Consider the following 21,847-nt stretch of genomic DNA (forward strand, 5'->3'; position numbering starts at 1 on the left):
TTTTTTAAGATTTTATTTATTTGAGGGCGCCTGGGTGGCTCAGTTGGTTAAGCGACTGCCTTCGGCTCAGGTCATGATCCTGGAGTCCCGGGATCGAGTCCCGCATCGGGCTCCCCGCTCGGCGGGAAGCCTGCTTCTCCCTCTCCCACTCCCCGTTTGTGTTCCCTCTCTCGCTGTGTCTTTCTCTGTCAAATAAATAAATAAAATCTTTTTAAAAAATAAATAAATAAATAAAAATAAAGGGACTGTACCGTTTAAAAAAAAAAAAAAGATTTTATTTATTTGAGAGAGTATGTGAGCAAGAGAGCACAAGTGGGGGAGCAGCAGAGGGAGAGTGACCAGCAGACTCTCCACTGTGCAGGGACCCTGACGTGGGGCTTGATCCCAGAACCCTGAGATCATGACCTGAGCCAAAGGCAGCGACTTAACCAACTGACCTACCCAGGCGCCCCCCCCTTTCATTCTGGAGGTGCCTTTGGGTCTAAATTGAGTCTCTTGTAGACAGCCATATCGAGGGTTCTTGCTTTTTTTATCCAGTCTGATACCCTGTATCTTTTGATTGGGGCATTTAGCCCATTTACATTCAGAGTAACTATTGTAAGGTATGAACTTAGTGCCATTGTATTACCTGTAAAGTCACTGTTTCTGTATATTGTCTCTGTTCCTTTCTGGTCTTTGTTGCTTTTAGGCTCTCTCTTCACTTAAAGGATCCCCTTTAATAATTTTTGCAGGCTGGTTTAGTGATCACAAATTCTTTTAGTTTCTGTTTGTCCTGTAAGCTCTTTATCTCTCCTTCTATTCTGAATGACAGCTTTGCTGGATAATGTATTCTTGGCTGCATATTTTTCTCATTTAGCACCCTGAATATATCATGCCAGTCCTTTCTGGCCTGCCAGGTCTCTGTGGATAGGTCTGCTGCCAGCCTTATGTTTCTACCACTGTAGGTTGAGGACTTCTTGTCCCAATCTGCTTTCAGGATTTTCTCTTTGTCTCTGAAATTTGCAAGCTTCCCTATTATATGTTGAGGTGTTGACCTATTTTTATCAATTTTGAGGGGGGTTCTCTGTGCCTCCTGGACTCAAATACCTGTTTCCTTCCCCAGATTGGGGAAGTTTTCAGCTATAATCTGCTCAAATATACCTTCTGCCTCTCTCTCTCTCTCTCTGTCTCTCTCTCTCCCTCTCTCTCCTTTCCTCTGGAACCCCAATTATTCTAATATTCTATATTAGAATAGACATATACTATGTATATAGTATATATAATATACTATATATAGTAAATGTAAAAATGAAAATTAAAAAAGACTTAAAAAAAGAGTTGATAAAATAAGAAACTTCTTGAAAAGGGAAGAAAGGGGGTGCCTGGGTGGCTCAGATGGTTAAGTGTCTGCCTTCGGCTCAGGTCATGATCCAGGGTCCTGGGATTGAGTCCCTCATCGGGCTCCCTGCTAGGCGGGGAGCCTGCTTCTCCCTCTGCCTCTGCCTCTCTCTCTCTCTCTCTCTCTCTCTGACTCTCATGAATAAATAAATAAAACATTTAAAAAAAAAAAAAGAAAAAAATTTAAACTGCCAGACTAAAGAATCATGAGAAAAAAATCCTCAATTCTATATGCTGTTTTCCCTTAGCACTGGAGTTTTGCAGTTCCGTGTGATCAGTAAACTTGGTATTAGTGAATGTTCCTGCTGGTCTTCTGGGGGAGGAGCCTATTGCACTGACTCTCAGGTGTCTTTGCCCCAGCAGAATCATACACCCCCTTGCCAGGTGGCCAGGGCTCAGTGTAAGCAGCTTTGGATTGTTCTGTGTGGCTTTTTTTCCCTGAAGGCTTTCCATAACACTTTAGAGGATGAAAATGGCTGCGCCCAGATCTCCAGCCCCGGATCTGAAAATTCATGCTCCCCAGTCTTTAGTGATTCCTCACAGAAAAGCAGTCAGTCACTCTTGTCTCCCTGGCTTGTTTCTGCACTGTGTTCACCCAGCCTGTGACCGAGTGTTTTTATCTCAGGCACGCAACCCTGTTTGGAGTCTCTAAACTTTACAGACTCCTGCGGCGAGCACCCACACCGCTCCTCCCAGGACATGGATGGGGGTCACGCTGGGGTTCTGCCTTTTTCTGGGCCCCTGCTTGGACAGTGCCATGGTTTGAAGTTTATGGCAACACCAAGCTGAAAGCCCTCTCCTGGGCTCGCTGTTTGCAGCTGGCTTCCCTGCTCTGACGCTTGGGAATCTGCTGCACTCAGGCACCCCTGTTCTTTCTGTGACCCCGGGGATCCTGAGACCACACTGTCCCACCTAGGATTCCACCCACCTTAACCACCTGAGCACCTTTTAAGGCAGGGACAGCCCCCCGCCAGAGCAGATTTCTAAAAGTTCCAATTTTATGTTTTGCTGCTGTATCACTTTCCCTTAGCTGACTTATGGAGGCTCCCTTCCCCTGCAGTTTATCTTCCAATATATCACCCTGATTCACTTCTCTGCATCTCCTACCTTGCAAAAAGTGGTCACTTTTCTATTTGTAGAATTACAGCAATTCTTTTCTTAGATCTCTGGTTGAGTTTGCAGGTATTCAGAATGATCTGATAGCTATCTAGCTGAATTCCATGGACCAGATGAAACTAGGATCCCCTGCTCCTCCACCATCTTCCCAAGAAGCTGAATTTTCATTCTAATTGTTGATTTTTGTTAGTTTGGTTTCTTAGTGTTTTTATTTCTTCTTGTGTATCTTCTTTTTTTAAAGATTTTACTTATTTATTTGACAGAGAGAGACACAGCAAGAGAGGGAACACAAGCAGGGGGAGTGCGAGAGGGAGAAGCAGGCTTCCCACAGAACAGGGAGCCCAACACGGGGCTCGATTCCAGGACCCTGGGATCATGACCTGAGCCAAAGGCAGACGCTTAATGACTGAGCTACCCAGGCGCCCCTCTTCTTGTGTATCTTCTTGATATGTTTGTTTTGAATAGGTTCTGTTTCCTTTTTGAGTTTTTGAGTTGTTTCCTTTCCCTTCTACATTTACCTCTCTCTGTCTAGTAGGTTTCTCTTGCCTCTCCCTGCTCCTTCAGCATCCACCCTACCATGTACGAACCTGTATAAAAATGGTGGCTTAGATTAAGGATATCAAAGATTAAGTCACCAAGTCAGTGAGTCAGTTGTTAACTTGTTTCATTTCCTGCACTTGAGATGTTAATCAGTGTCCTACCCTTCTTAGTTTTTTAACTTTCTAAAAATCTTGAACTATTGTCAGTAAATTTTATAATCTCTTTTTAGAAGTCAGTGTATTGCATTCCAACCCACAGCTTCAACAGTGAACTAGTTCCATTTGTTTTGTTTTGTTTTTAAGAGAACCAGTGAGTTGTTTTTTTTTTTTTTTAAGATTTTTATTTACTTATTCGAGAGCACAGGCAGGGCGAACGTCAGGCAGAGGGAGAGGAGAAACAGGCTCCCTGCTGAGCAAGGAGCCTGATGTGGGGCTCGATCCCAGGACTCTGGGATCATGACCTGAGCCGAAGGCAGACACTTAATGGACTGAGCCACCCAGGCGCCCAAAACTAGTTCCATTTGAGTGGAGCACTATTAGTTCTTATTATTTCCTAGAAGCATAAGTCCTGGCTGTCACAGCCTGATTTCAGATCCAGAATTGAGTAGGCCCATAGCTTCACCCTTTATAATAATTTTTTTCTTTCTGTTTAGTTTCTGTTCCATAAATCTAGATATGCCTGTTTGTTCTCTTTGTTTTATCTATTATTGCTCCTACTTTAGAGCAGAGCTACTTTATGAAAACCAGAAAATGCTACACTATTTGTTAGTCAACTGACCCTTTTTAAAGTTTGGTTCCACTTTTTGTGATGTGATAGGATATGAAGTAAATATAACCCATGAATTATTCTTCCCAAAAATGTTAACCTGGTTCTAATTAAACCTTTAAATGCAATGTTTAATTCAACTGGAAATATATAGAGAGAGATATTTAAACAACATTTTGGGGTCTCCTGGGTGGCTCAGTTAGGCATCCAACTCTTGATTTCGGCTCAGGTCATAACCTCAGGGTTGTGAGATTGAGCTCCATGATGGACTCCATGCTCAGCTGGGAGTCTACTTGAGATTCTTTACCTCTTCCTCTCTCCACGCCATGTGCTTTCTCTCTAAAAAAAACAAACAACATTTTGGAGAAACACAGATCCAGAATGTAAGACATTTTAAAACAAACTGGCTCAGGCGCCTGGGTCACTCAGTCGGTGAAGCATCTGCCTTCGGCTCAGGTCATGATCCCAGGGTCCTGAGATTGAGCCGTGCATTGGGCTCCCTGCTCAGCGGGAAGCCTGCTTCTCCCTCTCCCTCTGCCTGCCGCTCCCCCGCTTGTGCGTTCTCTCTCTCCCCATCAAATAAATAAATAATCTTTAAAAATAAATAAGTAAATAAATAAGCAAATAAAACAAAACTGGCTCTACAAAAAGTCAAGGACATTTAAAAGAAACAGATAATTCTAATTTAGAAGAGATGAGGAAACAACCAAATGCAGTGTGTGAACCTTAATTGAATTTTTGTTCAAAAAAACCACAACAGCCTAAGACTTTTTAAAAAAAATTTTTTTATTGTTATGTTAATCCCCGTACATTACATCATTAGTTTTAGATGTAGTGTTCCATGATTCATTGTTTGTGCATAACACCCAGTGCTCCATGCAGAACGTGCCCTCTTTAATACCCATCACCAGGCTAACCCATCCTCCCCCCCTCCCCTCTAGAACCCTCAGTTTGTTTTTCAGAGTCCATTGTAAAAGACTTTTTTTTTTAAAGATTTTATTTATTTATTTGATAGAGAATGGGAGAGAGAGTGAGAGAAAGCACAAGCAGGGGGAGCAGCAGAGGGAGAGGGAGAAGCGGGCTCCCCACCAAGCAGGGAGCCCGATGTGGGACTCAATCCCAGGACTCCGGGATCATGACCCGAGCCGAAGGCAGATGCTTAACGACTGAGCCACCCAGGCGCCCCCTAAAAGACATTTGACTCTTACAACTCAATGATAAAAAAGCAAATAACCTAATTTTTCAAATAGGCATTTCTCCAGAGAAGATCTAAAACTGGCCAATAAGTGCATGAAAAGATACTCAACATCATCAACTATCAGGGAAATGCAAAACAATACCACAGTGAGATACTACTTCATACCCACTAGGATGGCTAAAATGAAAAAAATAAATAATAACAAGTGCTGGCAAAGATGTGGAGAAATTGGAACATTCATGCACTGCTGCTAGGAATATAAAATGGCACAGTTGCTTTGGAAAACAATCTGGCAGTTCCACAGAAGGTTAAGCATAGTTACTGTATGATCCAGCAACTCCATGCCTAGGTATATATACCCAAGAGATATGAAATATATCCACACAGAAACTTGTATATAAATGTTGATAATAACATTAGTCATAATAGCCAAAAAGTGGACACAATGCAAATGTCCATCAACTGACGGGTGGATAAACATAATTCAGCAATAAAAAGGAATGAAATCCTGATAAATGCTACAATATGGATGAACCTTCAAAACATATAAGGTGAAAGTAACCAATCACAAAATACTGCATATTGTATGATTCATTTACAATAGATTCTCATTATTTGCAGATGCTGAATTTGCAAATTTTCCTACTCACTAAAATTTATTGTAACCCCAAAATCAATACTCATGGCACTTTCATGGTCATTCACGGACATGCATAGAGTGGCAAAAGATCTGAGTCTTCTCTCAGCTGAGGTTGAACAAAGCAACACTCTGGCTTTTTTTTTTTAAGATTTTATTTATTTGTCAGAGAGAGGGGGAGAGACAGAGAAAGTGAAAGTGCACAAGCAGGGGGAGCGGCAGGCAGAGGGAGAAGCAGGCTCCCCACTGAGCAAGGAGCCCGATGTGGTACTCGATCCCAGGACCCTGGGATCATGACCTGAGCCAAAGGTAGACGCTTAACCGACTGAGCCACTCCAGCGTCCCAACACTCTGGCTTTTTGTTTCAGCTTTATGTTATAAACAGGTGTCCTTTTCACAGTTTAATGGATGCCACATTTTTCATATTTTAGTTGGTGATTTTGATGTTTTAAAATGGCCCCTAAGCATAGTGCTGAAGTGCCTTGTTCCCTCAGGAGCAGTGATTCCATATTTGCTAATTCAATGTTCACAGCAACTTTATAGGATGACTATTGAAAATAACAAGAGTTGACTATACATGAGGTATCTAGAATAGACAAACCCATAGAGATAGAAATTAGATTAGTCGTTGCCTAGAATTGGGAATAGAGCAGGAAATAGGTAGTGATTGCTAATGAATATGGGATTTCTTTCTGGGATGATGAAAATGTTCTGGAATTACATAGGTTGATAGTTGTACACCTATATGAATATACAAAAAACCCATTGATTTTTATACTTTAAATAGCTCTTTATTCTTTAAATAGCTGAGTTCATGGTATATGAATTTTATCTTATTAAAGCTATTTAAAGACATTTGATGGTAATTTTTATCTGTTGAATATCAATTGGATAATGATGGAATTGTTAATTTTTAGAGATGGGAAAAAGGTATGGTTTTGTATGAAATATCTTTGCTCTTAGGATACTGAGGTATTTAGTAGTAATATATCAAGTCTAGGGATGCCTGGGTGGCATAGTCGGTTAAGCATCTGCCTTCGGCTCAGGTCATGATCCCAGGGTCCTGGGATCAAGTCCCATGTGGGCCTCCCTGCTCAGCGGGGAGCCTGCTACTCCCTCTGCCTGCTGCTCCCCATGCTTGTGCTATCTCTGTTTCTCTGACAAATAAATAAATAAAATCTTTTTAAAAAATGTATCAAGTCTACAAGTTACTTTCAATGGTTCAAGAATTTTTTTTTTAAGATTTTATTTATTTGAGAGAGAGAGACAGCATATGTGTGTGTAAGCATGATTGTGGGGAGGGGCGGGGGGAGAGGGAGAAGCATGCTCCCCACTGAGCAGGGAGCCCTACGATATGGGGTCCTATCCCAGGACCCTGGGTTCATGACCTAAGCTGAAGGCAGACACTTAACCGACTGAGCCACCCAGGAGCCCTGGGTTCAAGAATTTTTAAAAGACTAGAGAGTGAGAGAAAGAAAGCAAATACAAACAGCTAAGAAGGTAAAGATTTATGGAGCCCAGATCTAGAGAAAGGTGGAAATCCACAATGGTGAGAGTGGGTTCCCATAGAAGCTGCTGCTGATTCCAAAAGAAGCAGTTTGGATGATGAGAAGCCAGTTGAAGAGCACTTTTGACAGACCCTTGGAGGATGGTTAGAGTCTAGTGGTCTGGAGGTGCTGATAAATTACCTACAACTTGTGTTATGACCCTGAAAAGATACACCTAGATATGAGGGTATAAAAGAAGCAAACAGGCCCTTAACAGGAATATAAGCCCAGCTTCAAATCATCTCAGTTCCTGAAATTAGATTAAGGATATCATGGATTGATAATAGCCTTAGCAGCCTGCCTGAAGTAAACTAGAGGATAGTTAAGAAACCAGTATGCAGAATGAAATACATCTGGAGGAAGAGAGCATCATCCAGGGTCTCAAATTATTGCTACAGTTCTTCATGTATGTCTGATGCAGATGCATAAGCAAAACCAAACAGCAGGACCCAGAAGGACATTAGATAACATAAATGGAAACTAAGTAAAACAACAGATGAGAAAACAGATTCGTAGGGACTCCAGAAAATGGAGTTACCAAAGAGACTTTTAAGTTAATATTGTTTAATAACGTTGATGGCAATAGAAGAAAACAAAGGAATTTTGGCAGATATTTGGAAAGTATTAAAAGGAAAAGGAATATCTAGAACAAAAACTACAATAACCAAAATTAAGAACTCATTGGGTCACAGATTAGACATTGCTACAGAGAGAACTAGTGATTTAGAGCAGTGTTCTAAGTGTGTCCTGTAACTACCGAGAGTACAGACTGGCTGTGTTTCAAACTGTGTAATAACAGTCCACAAGATAAGGAAACTTCATCCGGGATGTAAAGCAGCGTTGACACTGAGCACACTATTTAGTTTAATTAGCATTAAGAATTCATTGATTTACATTATGGCACAAGATACTTATTTTGTGATGGATTGGCCCTTGAATAGCAGTGACTTGAAGGATAGGAAGAAAATATCCAACATATTTTTGCACAAAGAGACAAAAGTACAGAAAATACAGAAAGGAATGGAAGAAATTTAGGGGATGAAGCAAGGTGTAATTTACAAATAGAGAAGATGGGGTGCTTGGGTGGCTGAGTCGGTTAAGCATCTGCCTTCGGCTCAGGTCATGATCCTGAAGTCCCTGGATCGAGTCCCGTATCAGGCTCCCTAGTCAGCGGGGAGGCTGTTTCTCTCTCAGTCCCTCACACCCCCTCTCGTGCTCTCTCTCACACTCTCTCTCTGAAATAAATAAAATCTTTAAAAAAAAAAAATAGTCCTATAGCAGTCCTTCTCAAAATATTTGTGCTGATAGCCAGTAGTTTTATAACATACAGTAAAAATATAGCAATGTCATGTTACTTAACAGTCTCATTTGTTGTACTTTAGTATATGTGCTGCCGAAGCAAGCACATCATTTGTTGTACTTTAGATCAGTACATACGACTTGTGATTAGCACTGGTCCACAGACCTTGTTTTAAGTGGCATGATACTAAAGAAATTGAATTCATAATTAAAATCTTAATCTTGATGCTGAGAATAAAATTCAGTGTTCATTCATGCTAAAAACTCTTAGCAAATAGAAATGGAAAAGGAACTACTAAATTTACAGCAACCCTGCAGCAAACATAATAATCAATGGTGACATGTTGAGAACTTTCCCTTTGAGATCAGGAATGAGACAAGAATGCCTGTTACTTCTATTCAAGATTGTACAGCATGTCTGAGGTATAATAGCTTAATAATCAGAGCTGTAAGAATTGAAAAAAGAAGAAATAAACCTACCATTATTCACATACAATATGACTGCAAATCCTTAAGATTTTTGAAAATCCAATAGAATCAAAAACAAGATTGCTAGATACAAGCACTATATTTTTTTAAAAATATATCATTTCTACGTAACAGTATCAAAGTGAAATTCTAGAAGACACCATTTACAATAGCATCAAAAAATATCAAGTATATATGAATAAACTTAGAGAAAACCTGCCACATGGAAACTATAAAACATTATAGATTCCCAATAAAGTTATTTTTAAAAACCATTATTGAGTGGTGCCTGGGTGGCTCAGTCGTTAAGCATCTGCCTTCAGCTCAGGTCATGATCCCAGGGTCCTGGGATCGAGACCCGCATCAGGCTCCCTGCTCTGTGGGAAGCCTGCTTCTCCCTCTCCCACTCCTCCTGCTTGTGTTCCCTCTCTCACTCTCTCTGTCTGGCAAATAAATAAATAAAATCTTTTTTTTTTTTTTTAATTTATTTGTTTGACAGAGAGAGAGCACAAGTAGGCAGAGCGGCAGGCAGAGGGAAAGGGAGAAGCAGGCTCTCTGCTGAGCAGGGAGCCCGATGCGGGGCTCGATCCCAGGACGCTGGGATCATGACCTGAGCCGAAGGCAGCCGCCCAACCGACTGAGCCACGCAGGCGCCCCTAAATAAATAAAATCTTTAAAAAAATAAATAAAAATAACCATTATTGAGAAAAATCTTTAAGAAACCTAATAAATGTGAGTTGAAACTCTCACTTTTATAAAGCTGTAGTTTATCTCAACCTACAGATTCAGTGTAATCCCAAACAATCTCAATAGGATTTTTTGGGGGAGAGGGTGTGGAACTTCAAGCTCTGATACTAAAATGTATGTGGAAATTCAAAGTGTCAGATAGCCAAAACACTCCTGAAGTTGAAGAACATTGTAGGAGGACTTGTTTTATTGGATACTAAGACCTATTATAAAACTATAGTAATTAAGGTAGTGCCATTTAGGTGCAAGGATAGACAGATACATCGTTGTACCTATGAGAAAATAGATTAAAGATACTTCTAATAATGCCAGCATAAGTAAACAAGAAAATAGCAGAGTTTAGTCAGCTATTTTACTTGTTCATTTTGTTTTAAGACTGAGATTCTAAGCATGTGGATATTAGAGACTATTCCTTATTCTTACCACATCGTCAGTAGATCTGTTGTTAACACTAGATATGTAAGAGGTGTTTAATAGTTATTTGAATTGAATTTATGTGCTTAAGTTACTATTTTGAATCTTTATTTGGTTTTAGGTCTGCTGATTTGGGTCCTACTTTATTGACAAGACCTGGACAACCAACACTTACCAGAGTGCCCCCACCCATTCTTCCAAGGCCATCACAGCAGACAGGAAGCAGCAGTGTGAATACTTTCAGACCTGCTTACAGTTCATTTTCTTCAGGATATGGTGCCTATGGAAATTCGTTTTATGGAAGCTATAGCCCTTATAGTTATGGATATAATGGGTTGGGCTATAACCGCCTCCGTGTAGATGATCTGCCACCTAGTAGATTTGTTCAGCAAGCTGAAGAAAGCAGCAGAGGTGCATTTCAGTCCATTGAAAGTATTGTGCATGCATTTGCCTCCGTCAGTATGATGATGGATGCTACCTTTTCAGCTGTCTATAACAGTTTCAGGGCTGTATTGGATGTAGCAAATCACTTTTCCCGGTTAAAAATACATTTCACAAAGGTTTTTTCAGCTTTTGCATTAGTTAGGACTATAAGGTATCTTTACAGACGATTGCAGTGGATGATAGGTTTAAGAAGAGGCTCTGAGAATGAGGACCTATGGGCAGAAAGTGAAGGAACTGTTTCTTGCCTTGGTGCTGAGGACAGAGCAGCTAACTCAGCAAAATCTTGGCCAATATTCTTGTTCTTTGCTGTTATCCTTGGTGGTCCTTACCTCATCTGGAAACTGCTATCTACCCATAATGATGAAGTAACAGGTAAGAGTAAGAGAATGGGTTAAAAAACCATATAACAATCTCAAATTTCAAGCATAGATTTGTTAAATTAGCATTCTTCATATTCATTTGTATTTAATATTTTGATCCAGTTATATTTTCAATTAAGAACTTAAAAACTGGACAATGAATATGTAGCAAAAATAGGCTTATTGATTTATTTATTGTTTGTTTAATATAACAGTACACACTGCCTGACTACTGTTTACAAGATACTAAACTTGATGCTGTAGAGGATACAAAGATACATAGGACATAATTCCCTTATCTTTCTAAAACTTATTGTCAGGGAAGTGGGTAAAACAATACACAGGTAATTGTAATTTTGAGCTTGAAGAAAAAGAGAAAGGTCATAATAGATATCCTAGTGAACATATTGTTAGATTTTATATCGTGTTAATTATAGAATTTACTTTGGGGGGGTACTTTTCTCTTGGCAAATAAATTTATGCAGTTTATAAATCATAGCCAGTGAACTGTAAACCCTAATCCTTAATCTTAATTCTTAATTTGGTTTATAGACAATACAAACTGGGCAAGTGGTGACGATGACCATGTAGTTGCTAGAGCAGAATATGATTTTGCTGCTGTATCTGAAGAAGAAATTTCTTTCCGTGCTGGTGATATGCTAAACTTAGCTCTCAAAGGTAATAAAACATGAATAAATTGGAATTTTCCATGAATTTTTTGAATTTGTAAATGGAGTATTAAAAACTGCAACAAAGGATCTTGGTCATTGTTAGTTAACTCAGAAGTAGTTGCTAGGGTTTCTCTTTCGTGTCAGTTTAGAACTTCTAAATCTGGGCCTGTGGGAGAGAAATGCCCAACAGGGTTGTTCTAATAATATTTCACTGAGATGAGGAAAGATTTTGTTTATATCTCTTCTCAGTCTCTTCTAAACTCAAAGCTTGAATTCCAAACTCTGTTAATCCCCACACAAAAACATGAAGTAAGCACTATATGTAATAAATCTGACAACCCAAAGAAATTATCCAGTGTCATGTAAGTATCTCTCTCAGTCTTTGATTGCTTTCTTTTTTATTTGAATAGTGTTTACTTCAGAAACTCCAACATGAATATTTTAGGAATTACTGTCATGAAGTATTAAAGAACCTCATCAAAAAAATTTATACACATCTCAGGTTATTTTATAACAGTTTTTAATGGCCCCAGGCAAAATGGCCTTTTCCCTTTAGCTTTCCCCAGTAATGATCAGAATTTTTAATGGATTTGGGGAGAAAAAAGATTTTTGTGTGTTTGTGGGGATTCAGGTTTGCTAGGAAAAGTAACATTTCGTTGGTAAAGATACTAGTGACAATAACAGCTGTCCTTTATAGTACAGGGCACTACAGTTTACATCTTGCATTTTAACCCTTATAATAATGGTATGATGTGGGTACTTTTATTATACTGTCCCTATTTTACTTATGAGAAAACTGAGACTCAGAATGACTAAATTGTCCAGGATCACAAAGCTAAGATATGATGGAGCTAGACTATAAACCTAGGTTTGTCCCACTTCAAAACCTGTACTTGTAACCACTTTGGCTGTTTTCCATGTGATCGATTAAGTGGAAACTTGAGCCTTTAGTTTTAGTCATTCTTTATATAGGGAAAAAATACCTTCAATGTTCACAATATTTGTTTATTGTATAAGTAACTGAAAAATTTGGATCAAATTTGCTAAATCTCTGCCTCATCCCTCATACACAAAACCTAGGCTTCTAAGTGTTCATATTTTTCTTCTAGTGCAAATAGCACTTTCAGATAATTAGTTTTAATTTATCTAAATAAAGTATAAAAAAGATCAAGTGTGGTTTCTTTCAATTACATTATAATATTTCAGGAAAATTTTATATCTCAAATTATTCTTCCGCTATTGATGCCTCTTAAACACTTTAGCTTTGCTTGTTTGCTTTTCTCCATTGCTCACATAAAGTATGTTTGAGCATTTAGAACAAAAATCAGTCACAGACATAGTTGATTTTAAGTGTTTTATTTTTTTTCTCTATTGTTCTCAGAGTTCAAGCCCCACATTGGGCTCCATGTCAACATGGAGCCTACTTAAAAAAAAACAAAAAAAAGGATTGTTCGTCACAATCACATAGAATGAATTTTATATTTTGGCCAAAAGTATATAAAGAAATTTGGCTTGTATAAAGGTATATATTTTTTATGCTTGCTTCTAACTTCTATTGAGAATGAGAAATTCATTTCTTAAATTTCAATTTAAAATATGAAAAACACTGATGTTAGTTTAGCTTTTGGGAGAACCGAATCTCCTTACTCTATATAGAGCAACTGATATAAACTTCATGTTCTTCAAGGTTGAAAATATATTTAGTAAGTATAAAATAAAAAGTATATAAGAAAGGACCCTAGAACTGTTAAGCCTACTCATCATTTGATTTTGAATATATATACTATTTGTTTATGTATTTTAGTATGTAAGTGTAACGGATTTTACTTAATATTTTATTATCAATATTTTGTTGGACTCCAAAGTGTGTTATAATTACAAGGCTGTCTTTTCTTCCATCAGAACAGCAACCCAAAGTGCGTGGTTGGCTTCTGGCTAGTCTTGATGGTCAAACAACAGGACTTATACCTGCTAATTATGTCAAAATTCTTGGTAAAAGAAGAGGTAGAAAAGCAGTGGAATCCAGCAAAATTTCCAAGCAGCAACAATCTTTTACCAACACAACACTAACTAAAGGAGCCACGGCTGCTGATTCTTTGGATGAACAGGAAGCTGCCTTTGAATCTGTTTTTGTTGAAACTAATAAGGTTCCAGTTGCACCTGATTCCACTGGGAAAGGTGGAGATAAACAAGATCTTTGATATCTTTTATGTTTGCCTGCAATTGAACTATACTTTTTAAAAATTACTTCTTACAAAGAAATTAATCTACAGTCCAATGAACACATTTGTTAATGGCTATTCCAGGTGTTTTGCTGCTAGAAATTATTAAATGTACACTAGTGTGTTGATCTAGTGACCTGGTTACATTTTACAAGTTATTGGACCATGAGGATATTTGTTTCACCTAGATTTTAAGATTATGGAGACTGCTATCATTTTCATCTTATTTAAAATTCTATGTTTTATTGAAAGTAAGATTGATGAACTGTAGAATACACTGTTTGCTACAGTAAGGGTCTTTAATGCTTTTTAAAGTTAGAGCTTAATTGATTTGGAATCCTCCCAGAAATTGAGTGATAAGATATAAATATGAGAACAGGCAAAAGGCCACTTTTTTTTTTTTACAACTTTAAACTGAATAATAAAAATTTTCTGATCTGTGTTATATCCAGTCTTGGGTTTGCTTTAGACAGTAATATGTTTTTAACCTACCAACAACTGATACTGTTACCTTTTATTGTATTTTTTAAAATTTATCTTGGAAGGGTCACTAGAAGTATTCTGAAGGAGATTATTCTAGAGTGATATTTAGCCCTTATAGTTTTTCCTGCTAGTAAAAAGGCTGAAATTTATCTTTCTTACAGATTATTTCCATTTCTTCTGAGGATCATAGAACTTTTTATCCCTTTACAATATAACTAGTTTTCAACCTGGATAAATCAGAATATATGAAAGATTTACTTTTTTTTTCTCCAGCCAAGACTCAAATCCTTTGAGTTTGCACATAACAATATAATCAGTTCTAGCAGTAATGATTTAAATCTTTTCATGGATTCTCTGCTTTTCCCTAGTATAATTTCTTTTTAAATTCCATATTCAGGCTGTTCTTTAAACATTGAAAATGTGTCACATTGGATACACATTTCTTTTAGGTTTAGTTTTTACTACTGAGACTATAAATAAAATGCTGAATTGCCATTTAAGATATGATAATACTATATGACTTGTTTTGTGTTTAAAAAATGACTTTAAATGCAGTTAAATTTTAGTACACTGAATATTTCCCCACAAAATTGGAAAATCCATCTACTTGCTGTGATCATACTACAAAATAATATTAGGACTACAGGTATACAAGAATACATTTACAGATACTGTTCAAAACCTGGAATTATTTGATAAAAGATTTTGATTATTTTCTTCTTATAGACTTTATGTTCATCAAATAAGTAATTCTAGAACAGTTCACACAAAAACATATAAGAACCAAATATATATTCAGCATAGAATTTTGGGCTTTTTGGGAACCTCTCTTTTGAAATGACAGCATAAGTAACATATAATTTAGAATACAAATATTGACCCCATGCAGAAAAAAAAATTATATGAGAGTAAAATTTATTTATCTTAGGCCTATTTTTTTTAACACCCAGATATTATTTAGTCTTCAAGTTGAGATAAAGTTTCTTGTATATTATTTTACATTTGTGTTCTACAATTAGAAGTTCTGCTTTTTTGTGTGTTAGAGTAATTTGTGGAAATTTTGTCCTTGAAACAATTCTTGATAAACAGATTATTAAATTTGATGTTGAGACATCCAAATTGATTGATAGAAGTGAAGTGGGGGTGAAATGTTGAGTCAGCACTATTTACGTTAGAAAAGGTGAGTCTCCAGGATAGAATTTGTGACTACTATTAAAGGTGCATAAGAAGAGTATAGCACAGAATGAATGACAAAAACAATTTCACTTTTCTTAGGATGTTTGTTTTTCGGCTAAGTATACTAAATTGCAATATACATTATCTGACTGGTAACTATTTGTGTCTGAAAATTCCTTTTCTATTAGAATTCTGGAAAAGGAATTTAGAATAAGAGAAATTTTGTAGCCTTTTTTATCATGGCAGTTTTAGTATAATTTTTTAGATGAGATTAAATATAATGTTCACAGCTCTAATATTGTTATTTTTAGGAACTCATTTAAGTACTACTTTACAGAAATTACTAACTGAAACCAAAACATTTTCAGTTAAATAGAACAATAAATCACAAGTTACAATAAGAAAACAGGTGTCACGTAAATTTTTTTTCTGATTGTATTTTATCAGTTTAGAAAGGAAAAGGTAAGAGGACTATAAATTTTCATGTTTTAACATTTATTTGGGTACTTGATTTAGTCTGTCATTATGTCATAATTACACACTTACTTGAATACAGCTGTCCTTTATCTTACGCTTTAATGGAAAAAAATTATTCTTCAGTTAAAATTTCATTTTTAGTAGGTTGTGAAGTTACTTTTACTGGACAAATAAAAATATATTAAACTTGGCTGACTTTTTTTGAAGATAAACTGTTAACTCTTTTTGCAGGATTGGAATTATAAAAAGTGTCTTTTTCTCATCGTGTATATTAACTACTGCAAACCAGTTTGTTCCATTTCCTTGTGATTTAAAGAAAAATATCAGATTTACATTTACATAAAAATTACCTAGAGGGTTATAAATAAAAACAAGACCACAAATCTAGGTTTTGGGAAATCTAGATAATAGTCTGAATACCACTATGAACTTACTGTAAGATTTAACTCACATTATTTTTTCGTTTCCTCATTGACAGCATTGGGGATAGCTGCTACATCTGCCTCATGAGAGAGTGCTCTTAAAAAATGTAAAGCAAAATCAGAGGGGCACCTGAGTGGCTCAGTCAGTTAAGCGGCTGCCTTTGGCTCAGGTCATGATCCCAGGGTCCTGGGATCCAGCCTTGCGTTGGGCTCCTTCCTCAGTGGGGAGCCTGCTTCTCCCTCTCCCTCTGCCTGCCACTCCACCTGCTTGTGCTCTCCCTCTCTTTATTAAAAAAAAATGTAAAGCAAAATCAAAAGTATGATGTTACAGCAGGTATATATGTTTTGTAAATTTTTCTGTGTATATTGAAACTCCTTACATCCTGTAGAAATGTCACAAAGGATTTATATCCACCTAGAATTTCAGAATTACATATACTTAATTAAAAATCAAAATTCGCTTGTACTTATAACTTTGCCCAAAATGTAATTTAAAATTATTTTGCTGAATACGAGAGAATGGCCTAACATAGAAAAACACATTGGAATATTTATTCAACACAAGAAATTTTTTTTCAGCATTACCTTGAAATGTTGTTTCATATCAGTTTTTTATTTAGCTTATCTTATTTGGGAGAATGAACTGTTTCTTTTAAACTCAGCAAATGCATAAATTCTGTGGAATACTTACCATATGCCCCATGAATAGTTTTTCACATTTAAAGAAATAATGTTTAATCTAAACATTATTAACAGTGTTTCTGCTCATCTAAAATAAGTGTTTTGGTTTGTAAGGATCTCAGGTGTTCAGAATTGAGTCAGTCATTGGTCATACTCTTTACTTATGACACCCATATCATTGGTCTAGAAAGGCTACACTTTTGTTCTATTTCACCTTACTAGTTTTTATTCCTCTCCTGCCTGCAAATCCATACTCCTTATTCCCTACTGTATTTAATGTTTATCCTTCCAAGCCATTTTCCAAATTTTGGATATATTTCCTTGAAAAACTATATATTTTACATGTTTTCTATATAAATGATACTGTGGTATAAATCTTATTTTGCTCCTAACTTTCATAAAATATTAAGTTTTAAGACCTATTCATGTTACCATATATAACATGCTCCTGACTGGTACATATTATTCTATTCCATTCACATACCATGGCTGATCTTTTCCTCTAGTCATAGATACTCAAGTTGTTCCCAGCTGTTCCACCTTCTACAAACTTGTATGTGTCTTCCTAGGAACCTGCCCTGTAGTTTCTATGGGATATATGTCCTAGAGTAGAATGGCTTGAGTTTGGGGTATATGCATATTTAATTTCTGTAAGTAATGCTGATTTTTTCTCAGGAATGGTTGTACCACTTTACACTTGGACCAGCAAGACATGAAGGTTTCATTTTATCTACATCTTCAGCAGCACCTACATTTTCTGATTTTTGTTAATCTGATATGGGTGAAACTGTTTTGTCTTAATCTGCATTGTCTGATTACTAATGAGGCTAGGCATATGCTTTTAGTCATTCTGGTTTTCCATTCTGTGAAAAATACTTAAAATTTGCCCTTTTTTTCTATTAGGTTTTTATCTTTCCTGCTGATTATGTAGTAAAAAAATTTTTTATACATTTTAAACAATACTCTTGTCAGGTTCAGATGTTGTAAGTAATTTAGTCTTGTTATTTGTTAATTCTTGTCTTTGGTGTCCTTCATGGAATAGAAATCTTTAATTTTCCCAGTTGTGCTTTTTAGGTCTTCTTTTATCACCATTTACATTTAGGTCTTTAATTTAATTGGGATTTACTTTTTGATACAGTATGTGGTATGGATCCAACTTTTTCCAGCTAGTCATTAAAGGAAAAGGGTTAACAAAACCCCTTCTTTCTATGTATGGGAAAATGATCTTGGTTTTACCTTCTCCTTAGCACAATTTCCTTGGAAATCTATTGAGTTAGTAAATATGAAATGTCCCCTGCTTACTCGGCAACATTTTTATATTGTACAAAGAAAAGGTATAGACTTTAAGACTTCACTGAGTAAGGTAGTACTGGTAACTGAGCTTGTTCCTCATTGCAGAGACCTGGAACCTACTGTCAGGGATTTTTACAAGATAGTGGTTCCTGTGGCACATGAGGCTTACCTAAGGAGAATGCCTTCCTCTATATGGTATGTTTAACTGTGGTGTATACTTCTGCCAAGCTAAGCGACCTTGGTACCAAGTTATATCCTTTTGGGTCCTGTAAGTGTGAATGTCTGCTGGGCATGCAGAGTAGGAATGTAGTCCATTTTTCTAACCATCTCTCTAATAATTCATATTTTCCCCATTTCATTACATACCAAGTTCCCATAAACGAGATTTTGAGGCTCTCTGTTCTATTGATACATGTATCATTTCCTTTCCCAGTACAACAGTCCTAATTAATATTACTTTGTAATATATCCTAATATCTGGTAGGTGAATCTATTTTGTCCTACTTTGTGAAAATTACCTTAGCTATTTGTGGATTTTTACTTACTCTGTTTAAGTGATAGTATCAGTTTATCAAATTCCCTTTTTTAAAAAAGCTACTGAGCTTTTTATTAGAATTACATTGAATTTATAGGTTAATTTAGAGAGAATTGACATAAGGTCAGATCATCCCATTTGTGAACAAAATTTCACTCTCCATTTATTCAGGACATTATGTGTATGCATGTTTGTTGATAATTTGTCTCTTGTGTTGGCTAGTTCTTAGGGACTTTGTAAATTTTGTTGCCATTGAAAATCGTGTCCTCTTATTTCTAGTACAAAGAAATATATTGAACTTGGTGTGTTGATCTTGTATTTGTAGTTTTGATGAAGGTTTATTATTTCTAATATCAATTCTCTTGGGTTTTCTATGTAAATGCAAATAATGACAGTCTTATCTCTTCCTTTTCAATCCTTGTACTTCTCATTCTCTTTGTTTTGACCAGGTTGCCAGTCTGTCTTTGACACTGGTTGTGGTAGCAGGCATTTCTATTTTTTCTACCTCAGAGTCTAAAGTTGCTCTATTAAATGTGTTTCCTGTGAGTTTTATGCTAGTCTTTTATCAAAAGAAGCTCCCTTTGGGACGCCTGGGTGGCTCAGTCGGTTAAGTGTCTGCCTTTGGCTCAGGTCATGATCTGAGGGTCCTGGGATGGAGCCCCATGTCGGGCTCTCTGCTCAGTAGGGAACCTGCTTCTCCCTCTCCCTCTGCTCTCTCTTTCTCAAATAAATAAAATCTTTTTTTTTGTTCCCTTTTAATGCTAATTTAAATCTACATTTGTTTAGATTGTCTTGATTTTTCACCTTTAGTAATAGTATGATGAAGAACATTGATTTTCTGATACCAAACCATTCTTGCATTCCTGCTTGATATGGGGGGGGGCTTGTATGAAATAATTTATCAAAAATATACATATAAAGGAGTGTGAAAGATAATATAAAAGTGAGGTAGTAGCATGCAGAAACCTAGCTCTATATAGAAGGCACTATTGCTACTGTTTGATGAGGTGTCCCAGGAGAAAATAAGCTGAAAAGAGGCCCTGGATCATAGGCTCCAGTTTCTCTGAGAATTACAAGAACCTTTTCTGTAGAAGTCACTGGGCAAGGTTCTGAGCAAATCTTGGGAAACTTAGGGTTATCCACAGTTAGTGTATTTTGAAAAGCACTAGCTATTAGAACTGAATCATCTGCCTGTAACAGTCTGGGGGAGTGGGCTGCTTAGGCTTTTCTGCTTTTAAGTTCCCTGCTTTTTTTTTTTTTTTTCCTGCTTTTACTTAAGCTGTCAGGGGTAGATCAAAGCAGAACACTTGTGTGTTCTCAAATGATCAGGGAACAGGGCTTGAAGTAAAAGAGCAAAGAGTTCGTCAGCACATGGTTTAGCCAACCAAGTACAGCTAATAATCTAGGCCAGGTTCACCCAGGCTTGATCAGATTTAAAATATGCTGTAAAGAAGGTATCAATTTACATTTCTTTTGAGTCATTCTGCGCGAGTCTGAACTGGTGGTTCTCTTTGTTTCGAGGTTTCCGTTTTCCTACATAGTCTTCCCCCCCACCCCCACCCCCCCGTATTGTGTATCTTTGTCTTTCATGATGAATATTTTCCTCAGGTTTCTGCTGAACTTTGGTTGCCTGCTTATGTTTAAGAATAAGAGACTGGGGGTGCGTGGATGTCTTAGTAGTAGAGTATGTGACTCTTGATAATTGGGGTCATGAGTTCAAGCCCCATGCTGGGCATAGAGCTTACTAAAAATAAGAGACTAAACAGCTGATTGAAGACCTTGAGTAGGCAGGTGAGACTTGTTGTTTACGAACTTTATCTTAAAGCTAGTTTGGAGGCCCTGGCACAGGATTTGTTAATATTTCCCTGAATTCAACTGTCCATCCAGTCTCAGAGTAACCTATCTAACTTACAGAATGTTCAGGAAAACATCAGAAAGCACCTTCACCGTAAGTAAGTGATCTAGTGAGAGTGGAGAGGGGGTAGAAAACTACATGTGTACAAATCTTCCAAACTCACTAATCAGCTAACACTCCTCCCCTGAGAAGCAGTTAGAGAGGGAGTGAAAGTAGGAAAAAATAAGCACCAGAGTGTCGTTCTGGAGAAATACTTCCATGTGGAAACATGGAAGAGGGAATTATGTTAGATTGAACAGTGTGTTAGATTGAACTTATTATTTTTTAAGTAATCTCTACACCCAACCTGGGGCTAGAACCTAAAACCCAGAGATCAAGAGTAGCATGCTTTACCAACTAAGCCAGCCAGGTGCCCCTGCACTTGTATTTTAAATTTTATAGTTGCTTTTTTTTTTTGGTCTCTTTGCTGTTTCTAAGTGGAACATATTTAAAATCTCCATTTGATAGCTTCTCATGGTTTTATGTTTTTATTTCATATATTTCTGCCACCTTATTACAAGTTTAGTATTTACCATGCTTTTGGTTTGGTTTTGTTTTTTAATAATCAAATTTTCTTCTTCAGTTTTTTATTTTTATTTTTGCTACAAAAAAAGCTTTATTGTTTCCATTTGGTCCAGGCTTGGGAGAGGGCTCCAGGGTGGCTAAAAAGCTGCCTCGTGGCTTCAGGGAGAGGCTGGTACCAGCCCTGGCACCTGGGTGGGAGGGACGCCAGAGGGGCCCCTCAAAGGCTGCTGGGCCCCTCATCGTGTTCGAGGGTGAGCCTCTCCAAGAGATCCTCGCCCAGCCCAGCCTGGGGGCCAGCCGGCCTGTGGAGGTGAGTTAGGTGGCGGCACATCTTCTTGATTACTTTCTCATTGTGGTTCTCCAGCAAGTCACAGAGATGGGGGCCTGTGTGTGCAGAACCCAGGGCGTGCAGATCCAGACCTGCCTGGTTCGGGTTCCTCTCCAGAACTGGGGCGGCGTCCGTGGTGTCCAGGGTTTTCCAACACTCCTCTTGGGACCGCTTCTGCACATCCTGGGAGAAAGCACAGCCTCCTCGCTGATTTTGCATCTTCAAGAGA

The 21,847-nt window shown here is 37.4% G+C and overlaps 2 protein-coding genes across 2 annotated transcripts in view; one reads left to right on the forward strand and one right to left on the reverse strand.

The window, feature by feature from the left end:
• The window catches only part of PEX13 (peroxisomal biogenesis factor 13), a 17,561-nt gene extending 1,431 nt beyond the window's left edge, over window positions 1–16,130 (forward strand). Inside the window, exons 2-4 of the mRNA XM_006733193.3 lie at window positions 10,230–10,924; window positions 11,464–11,589; window positions 13,485–16,130. Coding sequence (XP_006733256.1) covers window positions 10,230–10,924; window positions 11,464–11,589; window positions 13,485–13,783 — 1,120 coding nt within the window. The 3' untranslated portion in view covers window positions 13,784–16,130. The remainder of the gene's footprint in view (window positions 1–10,229; window positions 10,925–11,463; window positions 11,590–13,484) is intronic.
• Window positions 16,131–21,507: 5,377 nt separating this feature from the next.
• Window positions 21,508–21,837, reverse strand: LOC102736878 (ferritin light chain-like). Its single transcript, XM_081797277.1, has one exon. It carries the CDS (start codon window positions 21,835–21,837, stop codon window positions 21,508–21,510), a length of 330 nt encoding a protein of 109 aa, XP_081653403.1.
• Between the last annotated feature and the right edge of the window lie 10 nt (window positions 21,838–21,847).

This window comes from Leptonychotes weddellii, chromosome 10 (genome assembly GCF_054177405.1).
Source record: "Leptonychotes weddellii isolate Sample4059 chromosome 10, ASM5417740v2, whole genome shotgun sequence".
NCBI lineage: Eukaryota > Metazoa > Chordata > Mammalia > Carnivora > Phocidae > Leptonychotes > Leptonychotes weddellii.

What these genes read in the sequence shown, in the direction of transcription:
- LOC102736878 (XM_081797277.1), bottom strand. Translation starts at nt 21,837, where the DNA reads ATGCAAAATCAGCGAGGAGGCTGTGCTTTCTCCCAGGATGTGCAGAAG.